The sequence below is a fragment of the Malaya genurostris genome, chromosome 3, assembly GCF_030247185.1.
Source record: "Malaya genurostris strain Urasoe2022 chromosome 3, Malgen_1.1, whole genome shotgun sequence".
Classification (NCBI taxonomy): domain Eukaryota; kingdom Metazoa; phylum Arthropoda; class Insecta; order Diptera; family Culicidae; genus Malaya; species Malaya genurostris.
The window spans coordinates 202,844,885-202,861,877 of NC_080572.1; the positions used below are offsets into that span (position 1 = coordinate 202,844,885).

The window sequence follows — 16,993 nt, forward strand, 5'->3', positions numbered from 1 at the left end:
CAAACTATAAGCGCGATACTGTTTTGCTAGCATGACGCCCACGGTCGGATTCGCATCGAAACTCGTGCATACAAGTGTGAGAGAATAATATTCAATGAAACAGTGCGAAAACAACAGCACTCACAAGCACATTTCACATAAAATGTTGTGTTTGATTTATTTGTTTCAGCATAATTAGATTTCCACAGTGTGAAACTAATAGATGTGTTTTTTTTGCGCGAAACATTCAGTATATTCATTGGTATCACATTACACTCGCGCGACCTGTGGCTGTTTTCTGTATGAATTTATCAATAAACTGGGAGTGTCTATAGACGGCTTTGAGTCAAAAAATCATCATAAGACTGTGAGAGCAAGTGAAGCTTTTTGTGTTAGAGCATATAAAGTGAGCTTTTGGTGCTTTTCCTTTTCGTACTCACTGAAGTGAAGTAACAAACAAGTGAGAGACCGAGAAAAAATTCCCTCGTATCGCTCATTACCTGTGGAGACCAATCCAATCTCAAATGAGTGCCAGATTCCCATGTGTGAGAGAAATGTGAGTACAGTAGAACATCCTAACCTGACTGGAATTTCATGCAGCCATAATTTGGTAAAACGTATCGACGGGGGGTCGATTTGGTCCGGTAGTTGATCGTGTAGATTGATTGGTCGTGTAGTTGAACATGGGATTGATTCGAAAGTGCATAGTAGTGTAGAAAGAAACTCAACAACTTTGCAATCATTTGCTCCGATGAAAAGTGGCCAAGCCGTCTGTCGAATCGACCCATTGCTGTCGTTGTGTGAAACAAAAAAAAAACTTCGGAGCGGTGAGCACCAGAAACAAGAGAGAGCTTAAATCACGACTCAGAAGCATATTGCTAGTGTGTGTGTTGTGACAAATAATATTCGAAGACGAGTTCCATACACGCTTTCGTTCCCCATCGAGAGAGAGGGAGAATGAGTTAGAGAGATTCTGCTCCCTAGTGAACTCTCCCGAAAGTTCAGAAGGTGGATATTGGATTTTTATATGTAAAGTAATATGGAGGATCTGAAAGATGGTGATACATTTTAGTGAAATGCTGATGTTATTTTATAATAAAAGTGAATAGATTCGGCAAGACGCTGTGAAAAGGACCGAACTAGGATTAGTGTTAGACGCTGAAGCCATTAGAACTACTAGAAGTCATCGGGAAAGAGGTGAATGGTATCTGTCTAGTAGAGTGGATATTGTGCGAAAGCCTCAGCAATTGAAAAGTGCAGATAATCGATAAATTGGTGTTGAATTTTTTCCCTCTATGGCTGTGACACTGGAGTAATAAAAGTGTAGGCACGTTAAAACAGTAAATACGGCCGGAAGAAGAAAAATATAAGAGGAGAAAAAATCAGCACCCTTAATTGACCAGCTTTTGTCGGAATAATTGATTGCATATTACTCGGGCGGACAACAACGTTATTCAGTAGCTGCAGTATTTGCTCTTCGATTGTGTCAGAATGAATGAGCTGGAGGCACTGAGACAGGAAGCGGAAACGCTTAAAAATGCTATCCGCGATGCCCGGAAAGCAGCTTGTGACACATCATTGGTCCAGGCAACGAATAACTTGGAACCTATCGGTAGGATACAGATGCGAACTAGACGCACCTTGAGGGGTCATTTAGCGAAGATCTACGCCATGCATTGGGGTAGTGACTCTAGGAATCTAGTATCAGCGTCGCAGGACGGCAAACTTATCGTATGGGACTCGCACACGACGAACAAAGTCCACGCTATTCCATTGCGCTCTTCATGGGTAATGACTTGTGCGTATGCACCATCGGGTAATTTCGTAGCCTGTGGCGGATTAGACAACATTTGCTCGATCTACAACCTAAAAACGAGAGAGGGCAACGTCCGAGTATCGCGTGAGCTACCGGGACATACAGGCTATCTGTCCTGCTGTCGATTTCTCGATGATAATCAAATTGTCACAAGCTCGGGCGACATGTCCTGTGGACTGTGGGATATCGAAACCGGTCAACAGTGTACGTCGTTCCTTGGCCACACCGGAGACGTAATGGCACTATCTCTATCTCCTCAGTGTCGCGTTTTCGTTTCGGGGGCATGCGATGCGTCGGCAAAACTGTGGGACATCCGCGAAGGCCAGTGTAAACAAACGTTCCCGGGACACGAAAGCGATATCAACGCAGTTACCTTTTTCCCAAATGGACACGCATTCGCTACCGGTTCGGATGATGCAACGTGCCGTCTGTTCGATATCCGTGCCGATCAGGAATTGGCTATGTACTCGCACGATAACATCATCTGCGGTATCACCTCGGTGGCATTCTCGAAATCCGGTCGTCTATTGCTGGCCGGTTATGATGACTTCAACTGCAACGTGTGGGACACGATGAAGGCGGAACGAGCGGGTATTCTTGCTGGCCATGACAATCGCGTATCGTGCTTAGGAGTCACCGAGAATGGCATGGCAGTGGCAACCGGTTCTTGGGATTCATTCCTGCGCGTCTGGAACTAAACGGTTTTCGGAAAAGGGAGTACCGGCTGTCGCGCACTCGCATACTGTTCTATAGTGACTCACCTATCCCAGAAAATGTTTGCTGTCGGGGAAACAGCTACGGCATGTGCAATTGCGAAAGAAAGTAACAATATGTACCCAAAAGAACACAGCAAGCAAAACTGAGCAAGTACGGATTTTAGTTAGCGTTAGACAAAAAAAAATGCATTTGTGAAACTTCTCATATTTATTGTTTTTTAGTTTGTAGATTTATTTATAGTAACAAGCAAGCACAAATGCTAAACTGAGAACAAGGAAACGTGATAGTTTCGCGCAAATAGTTTTATTTAATTGTTTTATTCTGCATATTTTATTGATGGTAACGACAATTGGATAAACAAACCGCTTTGTTAATGTTTGAAATCAGAGATCATTGTTTATCGTCAAAACTGAAAAATTAAAATTGATTTTTTTATCACCTTCTCCATCCCCCAACGTGTCGTCCTCAGGTTCGTCAAAAACTTGATTTTTCCATCAAAAATATTCAGAGATATGCGCACATATGAAATGGTAGACTATTGATTTGTAATTATTTCCTTTTTCGTATTCCATTCGAGTATTGTTTAATAAGCTGCTTTTCAGCTGTATTAGATTTTCTATCAAAAATGAAAGTGTTATTTCTTCTATTTGTACACAAACATATACATATATTTACTATAATCTATTTATACACGTCTTTGTATTTATTTATTTAGTATACAATTAAAGATGAGAATAAAAAAAATGTAACGAGAATCACTCCGCTGTGCATAAGCTCCCAAGGGGCGATATCTTAAGAGGAATTTCCAGTCGTTTACCATCCGACATCAGTACAGATTTCCTTAGGGTACAGAGCTTCTGCATTTGGAGCGATTCTGTGTAGGCTTCTACTTTGCGGTACGATTTTTCAAAAGCTTTCATTGCACTGACTCGTACAAAATGCTCCTTTGTTCTCGATGCCATAATAGAATAATAATTTGAATTTTTTCCATAGTGAGATTGAAGAAGTTAGTTGAAAAAGTTTTACTAAACTCGTAAAATAATTCTGTTGTGCTAGTCAGTATCAATCATATGGAAAGAAGTTTTCTTTTGCCAGGGGCAGTAAGCTTTGATTTTTGTACCATAAAACCAACAGATATGAAGCAGAAACAGCATGATAAATACATCATATTCATATCTCGTGAACGTCTGAAAAGCAAGCATAAAGAAATAGAAATGCCTATCAATTAAAACTAAAATCTCATACGTGTAAGGCAGTTCTTAATGAAGCAAAAAAAAACCTTAATAAAGAATTCATTCATCAGGAAAGAAACGCATTTCATACAGTTTGAGTTATTTCGTAAAACATCAACACGAGTAGCGATGATAGAAACGAAAAGAATATAATAATAATGAAATGAAATTGAAACAATGAAAGATAACAAATTCGACACTATGCACCAATTACGTTCGTTCACGAGTCATTTCGCTTCACGATTCACAAACTGGCAAACATATGCGCATATGTTTGCGCACATCCGCACACTCGCAAGCACGCTGTGGGATGAAAGGGCTCTCTGACACAGGAAACGGAGCTACTTAGCTCCGTTTTTTGCTTGCGGGGGTGCATGCGTACACAACCATGCGTATTCACCTGAACGATAGTGGATGATGATTTGAGTGAACAATATTTATTCCAGAGAACGCATTTAAGCTACCGGGCGTGGTATTCATAACGTACCTACATCATATAAAAACATTAACAACCTTCCAGAGTGCAAGATATTGACTAATCAAACCCTCTATCGATCAAGTTAGTCGTTAACCGAAAAATGAAACGAGCTAGTTGCGTGCACATAGTATATTTTACAATGAATGAGATTATTGTAAGCGCCACCCACTGCCTAATCTTCAAAACAGAAATTATGAAAAAGATATATGTGAAGAACATAAGTAAAACTAACAGGATCGAAAATAAAAAGGTTAGTAGCAAACAGCACATTGAACAATAAAATTCGTAAGGTATTTGGGTAAATCGAGCGAAAGATCAACACACACACACGTCAATGTGTAAGTGCGACGGAGAGATACCAACACGCAAACAATGAAATTTGAAAGCTACTAAAAAGAAATAGTCCGATGATGTCATGAAAAACTGGAAATCATACGAAATAGCGCATATAAATTCACAGAACAAAAAATCATCTATCAGTTACTGTTGCGTTTTTAGGAACAATTCAGGCAGGTTTCGCTAGTACGAACTCTAGAATGCAAGCGAACGCTTTAGAATTGTTCTTTATAGTTAGAACAGATTAAAGTAGGCTTGTGCTTTTGTTCACCTTTCCATCGTTTTGATTTCTTCAGTGTACAAAACATTGTTATCGTACACAGGAAACCTCGATCATACAAGTTTTTTTAAAAGTAAATAGTGGAGACTACATGAGCGAACTACGCAGTTACTTAGATCAGAGATTTAAGAGGAATCATTTACGGATGAATACAATTTGATTGGACCCACATCCAGTTACCAATATTCCTAAGAATTTTTTATTAAGGATAAACGGACGCTTGCGAGCGCAAAATATGAAAATTTTCTTTTCCAGCGTTTAAAAAACGAAAGCTTGTGGTGGTTAATGTACGTGCACTCGTAGTAAAAAGAGTAACGATATTCAAACTGACCAATTGTTCTACAAAAGCTACATCAATTCACAAATTGCTTAAAATACTGAGTACATACATGCAGGTTTCCTTTTTTTTCTATTTAAAATTGTTCATTTCAATCCGTGAGTAGAGTAATAGAAACGAATATTTCACTTGCCATCACACCATCACAATTGAAAATAATCCCACGTTTTCCTATAAACGCGTTTTTATGAATATAACTCTTTAAAATGAAACAAAAAAACGACAACTTAAATTCGACATCTACCGAAACGAACAAGCGTGAATATTTATAAAAACTAAAAAAAAACAAACATACAAAATCAATCAAATGGCGCAAGCTGTGTTGGGTTTACGTACGGAAACGTTACATACAAAAACACACAAGTGAATTTGGAAGGAGTTATTTTCGGAACGAGCATCAAGCCAGAAAACTTTCAAATGACAGAGCCGAAAGTAGCATTGGTCGACGAAATAACAAAACAAACGGTAAGGCTCACTATCATCGTAGCCTTTCGGCAGTATGTGAATAAACCGCATCACTGTATATGGACAGAAAAATGCTATCTAAAGCTGTCAAAACCAGCGAATGAAGAAATATTACAAAGAAACAAGTAATCACCATTTTTACACATTTTGAGGTATCGAAAAATATTAAAAATGAAGAAGAAAAGTTTAGTCCTTAAGGTAACAAAATAATAGAGGTATAGAATACAATTAACTTATTATGAATAACAAAAATAAATTAATAAGAACAAAAACAAAAAAATTGGGTTTGTTTTGTTTTGATGACGGGTTGACGGTTACATTGAAATATACAAAAATAAATATCAAAATATATTTACCCGGCGAACGATAGACATCAAACATGATTGCGTTCATTCATGATAAATGGGCACATAACTGTTTTAAAGGCGAAACGTAAAAATGATTGCACCACCGTTGATAGGGCACACCTTCCTCTAAAACATTTCCAAACGAAATGTAGATGATTGATTAATTGCGTTAGAAGATTAAAATTCAACATGACTGATTTCTTACAGTGCCATTATATTGCGCTTCACTGAACCGGCTCACTTTGAAACACTCATCTACCTCTAATAAAAAAAACTGAGGTCGGATTCGGATCTAACAGTCGTCTGTGGAACTTGAAGGCCTTTCATTTGAAATTATGTTTATGAACATCAGTTCAATTATCTTTAAGAAATCGGAGTGCGTTTTATTTTATAGTTTTTAATCACTACTTTCTATTTTAATCACTAGGATCGGTATCACTGAAGTGAGTTTATTTGATCATCAACTAACAAGACCTGAAAACTAGAGGAATTTATTAAACAGTTCTAAAGATTTTGTTTCTCTTTATGCCAAATATCATTCGACTTAGCTCGACGAACTGAGCAAATGTTTGTGTACGTGTAAAAAAATATGCACTCGATTTTTTTCGAAGATGGTTGAACCGATTTTTACAAACTTAGATTCAAATAAATGGTATTGTGATCTCATACAAAATTTTTGATAAACCGTAAAATCGAGGGAGCTTATATATTAAAAAAACAATTCGTCCAACAAGTTTATTTATTTATTATTACTAGAATAAATATCCGGGTTGGCGGTTCACAATATAAGTCGCTGGTCTTACAAGCTAATTGTCGTAAGTTCTAGCCCCGACCTGGAAGGGTTCTAGTGTCAGTAGGATCGTAGCACTAGTCATGCAATGAATCTGGACGCTAAAAATCGGCTGCGAAGTCTATTGAAACAGAAAGAGCAAATTCCACAATAGGAATGTGTAATGCCAAGACTTTGCTTTTGGAATATATACTTGCTGTCCACTAATGATTTATACTAATATATTTATTTTGTTTTATTTTATTATTAGCTCATCTGACAACAAGTCTTAATGAACTAAACTATAAACTAATAAAACTAATTAAAAATGGTAATAATTGAACTTATGATATAGCAACCGACGATGAAACTGTAAAGAGGTAATAATGAAGTCAAACACATCGCTGAACTCGTTGAAACGGCGAGTCATTGCCAAAATCGGGCTTTTGTTGGCATAGTTGGTATTGCCCAGATCTGTGTGCAGTAATGATCGAGGCCGAAGAACACGTGCTGGAGTAGTAGCTTAGATACAAAAGTGGCTTGTGAAGCACGTCGACGATCAGCTAAAGATTTAATCCCCAATAGTTGACAACGATCTTCATACGGTGGAAGGCTCAACGGGTTACTCCACGGTAGTTCCCGTAAAGCATAACGCACGAATTTACGTTGCACAGCTTCTATCCTTTGAATCCATATAGCGTTGTATGGACACCAAACAACATTCGTAAATTCCAGCTGTGAACGAACCAATGAGCAATATAGCGATTTTAAACAAAGTGAATCACGAAATTCACTCAAGATTTTAAATATGAATTCAAGTAAACGGTTTGCTTTGTCAATCGCTGCTGAAAGATGGCGGGTGTACGGTAGTTTTCCATCCAGAATAACACCTAGATCTTTGACGTGATCAACGCGTTGCAGTTGAGTGCCAGCGACGGTGTAATTAAAATTAAACATGCTTCCCGTACGATGATAGCTAATGACGGAACATTTCGAAACACAGAGATCCATTTTGTTTCTTACACACCATTCGTAAAACATATTAACAAGATGTTGCAACTCACGGCAATCAGCTAACGAGAAATATTTTCAAATCGTCAGCAAAAATAATTTGCCACCATGTCGTAAGACAAATACAGCATCGTTCACAAACAACGAAAACAGAGGTGGTCCTAGAGTACTTCCCTGAGGAACTCCTGAGATACTTGCAAATGGTTCAGATACAGTATTTCCAATTTGTACGACAACTTTACGGTTAACGAGATATGTTCGGAGCCATTGACAAAATCTGGTCGTACATCCTAGTTTGCTCAGCTTGATTAACAAAATTTCATGATTCACAGAGTCAAAGGCAGCTTTAAGGCAGACCCTGTCAGCTTGCAGCGAAATCAATCTTCAGTTCAACAACGCCATCGCTCGGCATCACATTCAACATACCATGTCAATTGTATGGGTGCGCAGCCCTGCTATTTTGGCGCGCACGAATTTGACATTTCTCACCCCTACTTCTATGTATGAGATTCGATGCGGACTCACCTGAGGGCGACATGCTCGCAAAAAAGGATGTTGCCAATGATTTGTTCGGGAAATGTGAGAGCTGGATATCTTGTTAATATGATGTCTTTGTTTAAGGTCAGTGTAGACCGTGTCTGTCTGGAATTTGTTGGACACTTGCTCGGTACAAAACGATGTGAAACAAACGAGATTTGTCTCAACCGACCGACCATCAGCGATGCCAGATAGTATTAGTAGAGAGTCATAACTAGTGATGTATCATGGGTTTTTGGTTAACTGTGAACGAACAAAGGTAAGAATTTCAGTTTTAAAATATGAAAATTTCGAATAGGAATTGAATGAAATGGTGTGATGAACGTATTTTTTACGTGATTTTAACTAATGTCTCAAATGATACACATTTGAATAGCAAAAAAGCGAGAAGCACGAGGAACTCCTTTTTATCTGAATAATTACCTATTAAAATATTGTTTTTGAAAAACGATGACGCCTAAAATAACGTGTTTACTTGTGTTAATTGCTGCACTTTTTGCTTTGTGTCCATCGAAATTTTTTTCAACATTAAGTTCCATGAACAATAGAATACTTACTATATAAAACTGCAAATTTTCCGGCGAACGACCGCAACTTGGTTAAAGCCGGGTATAAATAAACGATATTTTAAACCTGCAAATAACTTGACAATTCATACTTCGTTCTCAGAATTTGTTTGACCCCTTTTACTTTTTAGTAAACCAAAGGCGTTACGGAGCGTTACTTTTTTGTAAGTTATAAGCGTTACGAAGCGTTACCTGCATTACTTTTTTGTAAGTTATAAGCGTTACGAAGTGTTTTATGTGTAACTTTTTTATAAGTCAGGCATTACGGAGCGTTTAATGCGTTTCTTTTTAGTATGTTAACGGCGTTACGAAGCGTTACCTTTTGTAAGCTACAGGCGTTACGAAGCGTTACTTTTTGTATGTTACAGGTGTTACGAAACGTGACATGCATTAGTTTTTTGATAGTGGTAGGAGTTACGTGCGTTACTCTTTGGTGAATTACAGGCGTTAAATAGCGTAACATTCGTTACATTGAATAAGTTTTAGGCGTTACTAAGCATTACATGCGCTACTCTTTTGTAAATTATAGATGTTACAAATAGTTACATGCGTAACTTTTTTTTGTAAGTTTTAGGTGTTACAAAACGTTACATGTGTTACATTTTTAAAAGGTACAAGCGTTACGAGGCGTTACATATGTCACTCTCTTAAGTTTTGTGTGTTAGGAATCGTTATATGTGTTACTTTTTGTAAGATAAAGGTGTTAAAAGCATTACAAAAGTTTTGGGAATTTTCATATGATTCAACGGTTTCAATATTTTGAATGTTACCGACATCCACTTACCCAGAGGGGAGTCGAGGGGCTCTGGTCCTGTTTATCCTGTAGATTTCATCGTGAGATACGTGAGAGTTACGTGATGGTCAAAACTCCACTGCCGATAATGTACGCAGGGCCTACGCATCAGAATGGGGGATTTTGACCCCCTAAAATGGAGGATGAAACCGGAGTAAAATTAAAAAGAATAGTTTAGTTTTTGATGTTGTATACTTTACGAAGTTTTTTAAGGTCTATCTGAATCATCGCCTGAGTAAAGGTACTATGAAATTTTTTTTTGTTTCGATTATAGAGGTTTTAACCTTAAGGTCATTCGCCTCTTTGGGCTGGAAAAACTTCCTGACCCTATGTGCGGGGCTGGGAATCGAATTCAGGCGGGGTTGGAAATCGAATTCAGCACGTAACGATGCGTTACATGCGTTACTTTTCAGTAAATTACAGGCGATGCGAAGCGTTATTTTATTGTGAATTATGAGTAAGTTGAAGGCTTCAAGGAGCGTTATAAAGCGTTACTTTTTGGTAAGTTATAGGTGTTACGAAGCGTTAACTTCTGTAAGTTATGAGCGAAGCGTTGCTTTTTTAATGTTACAGGTGTTACGAAACGTGACATGCGTTAGTTGTTTGATTGTGGTAGGTGTTACGTGCGTTACTCTGATGAATTACAGGCGCTACGAAGTGTTACATACGGTATTTTTTCTGAAAATTAGAGGTGTTACGTAGCGTAACATTCGTTACTTTGAATAAGTTTCAGGCGTTACGAAGCATTACTTGCGTAAGTTATAGGCGTTACTAATAGTTACATGCGTAGATTATTTAAATTAGTTTTAGGTGTTACAAAACGTTACATGTGTCACATTTTTAAAGGTACAAGCGTTACGAGGCGTTACATATGTTACTCTTTTAAGTTTTGTGTGTTAGGAAGCATTATATGTGTTATTTTTGTAATTTAAAGGTGTTAAAAGCAATACAATAGTTTTGGGAGTATTCATATGATTCAACGGTTTCAATATTTTGAATGGTACCGACAGCCACCTACCCAGATGGGAGCCGAGGGGCCCTGGTCCTGTTGATCCTGTAGATTACACCGTGAGATACGTGAGAGTCACTTGATGGTCAAAACTCCACTGCCGATAATGTACCCAGGTCTATCTAAGTCAACGCCTGAGTAAAGGTACTATGAACAATTTTTTTTGTTCCGATTATAGAGGTTTTAACCTTAAGGTGATTTGCCTCTTTGGGTTAAAAAGCGTTACCTTTTGTAAGTTATAGGCGTTACAAAGCGTTACTTGTTGTATGTTACATGTGTTACAAAATGTAATACAAAAACTTTCTCTCGGGCAGAGACACAAATTTTATTTGAATACTACATAATGACAGTTCCAGTGTAATAGTTTAAATTGTCTGTTAAAACGCCGGTAAAAGGCAAACCGAGAATGCGTTGCTTATTTTTTATCTGAGAGCCCCTCCCGAAATGAAATCCGGGGGCCTCATGTTGTACTCTCGTTATACCACCACTCTGTCTCTCCCCCGACACCGTTGGAAACTAATCAGATTCGCTCGCAAAACTAACCCGTCTTCTTTTTCTCCGTCTTCCACCATGTTTTCGATCACCAATTAGATCTACATACCGATTCTAATCCTATCGTTTGTCCACGCTTACTTATGACCCCCTTCACTAACCTTCATCTTCCATTTACCTATCCATCTTTCCCTTTTCTCTCTAACCTTTTAATCAAGAATACTATTGCTGCCCTGTAATGCTTGGTTTCATCAACTAGTTATAGGGTTGTATGTTTAGTTTTCATTGTTAATGCTAAGCCTAATTGTATCTGCTGGATCATTGTAATCTGTTGATATAAAAGAAGAGGAGGTTTTATGCCTGCTGGAGAGAGAGAAAGAGAGAGATTGTCAATTTCATCTCCATCGGACTTTTCCTTGCTCCCCAAAATAAAATAAACTAAAAAATAAAATAAAATAACATGACGTATAAACCAAAGCCTTATCATCCCAATGGAAGCTGTCATACGATCCATTTTTTGGGATAGACGAAAATCGAAGACAAATTAAAACAGTACTAAAAAATAACGAGTTTAGCGCTCTATGTACGATTTTCTCGAAACAAGATTACTGAAGAAGGCAGTAATGCTTAGTGAAATTCTCTACTATTATCAATTGATTCACGGAAAATTGTTAAAATTTCTGCTGATTGGACTTGTAAATTGTATAAATTTTGCAGCACGTCCAGTGGAAATAATGTATCACAATTTGGCTTTGTAAAAATAATTACTGAACATCGGAAGGAAAATTTAGTGTGTATGATCTCTTTCGAATTAATGGATCACAATTCGGCTTTGTAAAAATAATTACTGAACATCGGAAGGAAAATTTAGTGTGTATTTTTTTTTTTTCAGTTTTTTTTTTATTCAATAATATAATTATTATTTTTTTTTTAAGGCACACTGCTTTAGCTCTAAGGTGCCAAGGACTTTTTCTAATTTTATTAACGACTAACTTAAAACTAGGATAGTATGATTGGATAATGTTGTATTGGGGTCGCAGTGGTCGACTTTGGCAGATCCAACCTTCAGCTGGCGATCGGCACCGGCCGGTGGGTGGAATATATCATGAGTCTTCCAGATGACGTTGGCCGCATCCCTCGGTCTGTGTGGGTCCGCGGGAAACACCCCCAGGCTACGAATACCCGGCGGGTGGCCCGCATGACTAGAGCGACCTTCCGTGGGCGATGATGGTGATGTAAATATAACGAAAAAATATAGAGAAGTAAATATTGCGGAAAACGAAGTAAAATGGGGATATGGGAACGAAATGACTAAGAACGACAGAGATCTAATTAGTTGACATCGAGATGGAGAAGAGACGGGGAGGGGGGAAGCGAAAAGGTTAGTGACAGCAAAAAGATCTTGTTAGTTCCGATGAAGATGGTGGACAGATGAGGAATCGGGATAATCGGCGGAAGTTAGTGTCGAGCCTGCAGGTGAAAATAATTCTTAGCCACAGTTGAAATAACGTCGATAAATAGGAGGAACTTTCTAAGCAAGATGTAACAGATTACACTTGTATATTAATGTGTTTGAGGAACTGGTATATCAGAAGCATATATGAACTATCCCGACTCGCCAACACATCCCGAACCGGAACCTCAGTCGGTCTACCTCGGGCCCTGAGGGATTCCAATAGCTCCGATCTGGCGTCGCGATACTCTACGCACGACCACACGACATGCTCGATGTCCTGATAACCGTCGCCACAGGTGCAGAGCCCGTTCTCCACGATCCCGATACGCCGGAGATGTGCGTTGAATGTATAGTGATTTGACATGAGTCGTGACATAACGCGAATGAAATCACGACTCACGTTCATCCCCTTGAACCAAGGTTTCGTCGATACCTTAGGGATAATGGAGTGTAGCCATCGTCCCAGTTCGTCATTCGTCCATGAAGTTTGCCAACTTTCGAGAGTTTTCTGACGAGAAATACTGAAAAATTCATTGAAGCAGATTGGTCTTTCATAAATGTCACCTTGTAATGCGCCCACCTTAGCCAATGAGTCTGCCTTTTCATTGCCCGGAATGGAACAATGCGAAGGGACCCAGACTAACGATATTGAATAAGACCGTTCAGATAAAGTTCGCAAGTGTTCCCGTATTTTCCCCAGGAAATATGGGGGATACTTTCCTGGCTTCATTGCCCGGAGAGCTTCTATTGAACTTAGACTGTCCGTGACAATGACGTAATGGTCTTTGGGCAATGTTTCAATGATCTCGAGGGTGTACTGAATAGCAGCTAATTCTGCGACGTAAACTGAAGCCGGATCACTGAGTTTGTAAGAAGCGGTGATGTTTTGATTGAAGATGCCGAAGCCTGTGGACCTGTCGATGTTTGATCCATCAGTGTAAAACACCTTTTCACAGTTGACTGTTCTAAATTTATTATAAAATATATTAGGGGCCACTCGAGGGCGTACGTGTTCCGGAATTCCACGAATCTCTTCTCTCATGGATGTGTCGAAAAACACAGTAGAATCAGAAGTATCCAAGAAATGAGCACGGTTGGGAGCAAACGAAGAAGGATTAATATTCTGAGCCATGTAATCAAAATACAAGGACATAAAACGGGTTTGAGAATTAAGCTCAACTAACCTTTCGAAGTTTTCAATCACCAGAGGATTCAAAATGTCGCATCGAATGAGCAAACGATATGAGAGATCCCAGAACCGGTTTTTCAACGGTAAGACGCCCGTCAACACTTCAAGACTCATCGTATGAGTTGATTGCATGCAACCCAAGGCAATACGCAAACAACGATACTGAATTCTTTCCAGCTTAATGAAATGGGTGTTCGCGGCGGATCGGAAGCAGAAGCATCCATATTCCATAACGGACAATATCGTTGTTTGGTACAATCTGATCAGGTCTCCTGGGTGGGCACCCCACCAAGTTCCGGTTATTGTACGAAGAAAATTGATTCTCTGCTGGCATTTTTGTTTCAGATACCTAATGTGACATCCCCAGGTGCCTTTGGAGTCGAACCAGACCCCGAGATATTTGAATGTGAAGACCTGAGCTATGTTTTCACCCCCTAGTTGAAGCTGTAGTTGTGCTGGTTCTCGCTTCCTTGAAAATACAACCAGCTCAGTTTTCTCCGTAGAGAACTCGATACCCATTTGAAGAGCCCATGTGGATAAGTTGGCAAGAGTATCTTGTAACGGCCCTTGCAGATCGCCAGCTTTGGGTCCTATAATGGACACAACGCTGTCGTCGGCAAGTTGTCTCAGCGTGCAAGATGTGTTGATACATTTATCGATGTCGTTTACGTAAAAATTGTATAAAAGGGGGCTTAAGCATGAGCCCTGAGGAAGACCCATGTAACTGAATCGTATTGTCGACAAATCACCATGCGCGAAATACATGTATTTTTCGGACAATAGATTGTACAAAAAGTTATTCAAAATTGGTGAAAGACCATGCTGATGCAACTTCTCAGATAGGATATTTATAGAAACTGAGTCAAAAGCCCCCTTGATGTCTAGGAAAACTGACGCCATTTGTTCCTTACGAGCAAATGCCATTTGAATTTCGGTTGAGAGCAACGCAAGACAATCGTTCGTTCCTTTGCCCCTGCGGAAACCAAATTGTGTATCTGAAAGTAAGCCATTAGTCTCGACCCAATTGTCTAGACGAAACAGAATCATTTTTTCGAACAATTTCCGGATACAGGAAAGCATAGCAATCGGCCGATACGAATTGTGATCGGAGGCTGGTTTTCCTGGTTTTTGAATGGATATCACTTTCACTTGTCTCCAGTCATGTGGAACAATGTTGTCCTCAAGGAACTTATTGAATAAACTCAGCAAGCGCCTTTTGGCGGGGTCAGGCAGATTTTTCAACAAATTGAATTTTATTCTGTCTAATCCCGGGGCTTTATTGTTACATGACAAGAGCGCAAGTGAGAGCTCTACCATCGAAAACGGTGTTTCGTTTGTATTTGGTGTCGCGGCGCGGGTGATCTTCTGTTCCGGAACAGAGTCTGGATATACTTTTTTAGCGAAATCGAATATCCAGCGGTTAGAATATTCCTCGCTTTCATTCGTTGTGTTATGATTGCGCATTCGTCGGGCTGTGTTCCAAAGAGTGCTCATAGATGTTTCTTTTGTTAGGCCGTCTACGAACCGACGCCAGTAACCGCGTTTCTTAGCTCTAATCAAGTTCTTAATTTTAACGTCTAACGCCGCGTAATTCCGGTAATTATCAGGTGTTCCATTTTTTCTGAATATTTTATACGCGGAGGCTCTCTCCGCGTTTAAATTTGTGCACTCTTTGTCCCACCACGGGTTGGGAGGACGGATGTTAGTTTTTGCGCCGGGTACACGTTTCGTCTGAGCTTGAGTCGCGGTGTCGAGAATCAAGCCAGCCAAAAACGTGTACTCTTCCTCCGGAGGAAGTTGTTGTGTTCTTTCAAGTTTCTCAGATATCGCGGTCGCATAGCTATTCCAATCAATATTTCGTGTGAGGTCATAGGAAACATTGATTGTCTTCGATGGTTTTGAGCCGCTGGTGATTGATATTACGATCGGTAGATGATCGCTACCGTGGGGATCAGGAATTACCTCCCACGTGCAATCCAACCGTAGCGATGTCGAGCAAAGTGATAAATCCAGCGCACTTGGTCTTGCTGGTGGTGCAGGAATCCGTGTCATTTCTCCCGTATTCAAGATTGTCATATTGAAGTTGTCGCAGATATCATGGATCATAGCTGATCTGTTATCGTCGTGAAGACAGCCCCATCCCGTACCGTGTGAGTTAAAGTCTCCTAAAACCAACGTCGGTGCGGGAAGGAGCTCAATGATATCACTGAGCCACCGATGCCCAACCGAGGCTCTTGGGGGAATATAGATTGAAGCAATGCAAAGATCCTTGCCTTTGATTGTAACATGACATGCGACAGTTTCAATACCTGATATCGAGGGGAGGTTAATTCGATAAAAAGAATAGCACTTTTTGATCCCCAAAAGTACTCCTCCGTAGGGATCATCTCGATCCAGGCGAATAATGTTAAAATCGTGGAAGTTTAAGGATATTTCAGAAGTTAGCCAAGTTTCGCACAATGCAAATGCGTCACATTTCAGATTATTTACTAGAAATTTAAGGGAATCTATTTTTGGGATAATACTTCTGCAATTCCACTGTAAAACAGTGATTAGATCCGTGACCTCGATGGATGATTTAGCCATCGAAGGATACAATCGCTGAGAGAAGGGGCCAATTTGCAGTCAACTGCTTTAAATATGTTTTTACTGTTGGCATGAAAGCAATTAAAATGCTTTTAAGAGGGTCAGAAATATTGAAAGTTGTAAAAATCCAGTCCACAACATCAGAGAACTTGATAAGTCCAGCACCTAGTTGGTTCTCTGATAGATTTTCAGGGACGTTTGGGGATTTTGTTGTCCCGGGAAGTGGTGGGAATTCCATCTCGGAACTGAGTTTTCCGAGACCAGGAGCCTTTTGCTTCGGTGGTTTGTCCCGATTCCCGTTAGCTGTAACTTTTCGAAGCCCTTCGGAAGACACCTTCGAGCCCTTACTAGGTAGCTTATGAGAGGATTTATTCATTCTTTTCCTACAGCTATGAGGGACCGCCGATGATGGACCTTCCAAAGGGTCGTCAGAATCGCTCTCGTCAGTTGACAAGCAGGCATATGGGTTCGTTGTCAGTTTAGGAGGGGTGGCACTCTTAAGCATCTCGGCAAAGGAACGCTTGGAGTGTTCCTTCAGGGAACGCTTCATCCGATCTCCTCGCAGCTTATACGCAGGACATGCCATTAGGTCATGCGG

General features: G+C 39.7%; 1 protein-coding gene across 1 annotated transcript; it reads left to right on the forward strand.

Annotated features, from left to right (window-relative positions):
• Positions 1-523: 523 nt before the first annotated feature.
• Positions 524-5,531, forward strand: LOC131435056 (guanine nucleotide-binding protein subunit beta-1). Its single transcript, XM_058602543.1, has one exon. It carries the CDS (start codon positions 1,471-1,473, stop codon positions 2,491-2,493), a length of 1,023 nt encoding a protein of 340 aa, XP_058458526.1. The 5' UTR covers positions 524-1,470; the 3' UTR covers positions 2,494-5,531.
• The last annotated feature ends 11,462 nt before the right edge of the window (positions 5,532-16,993 follow it).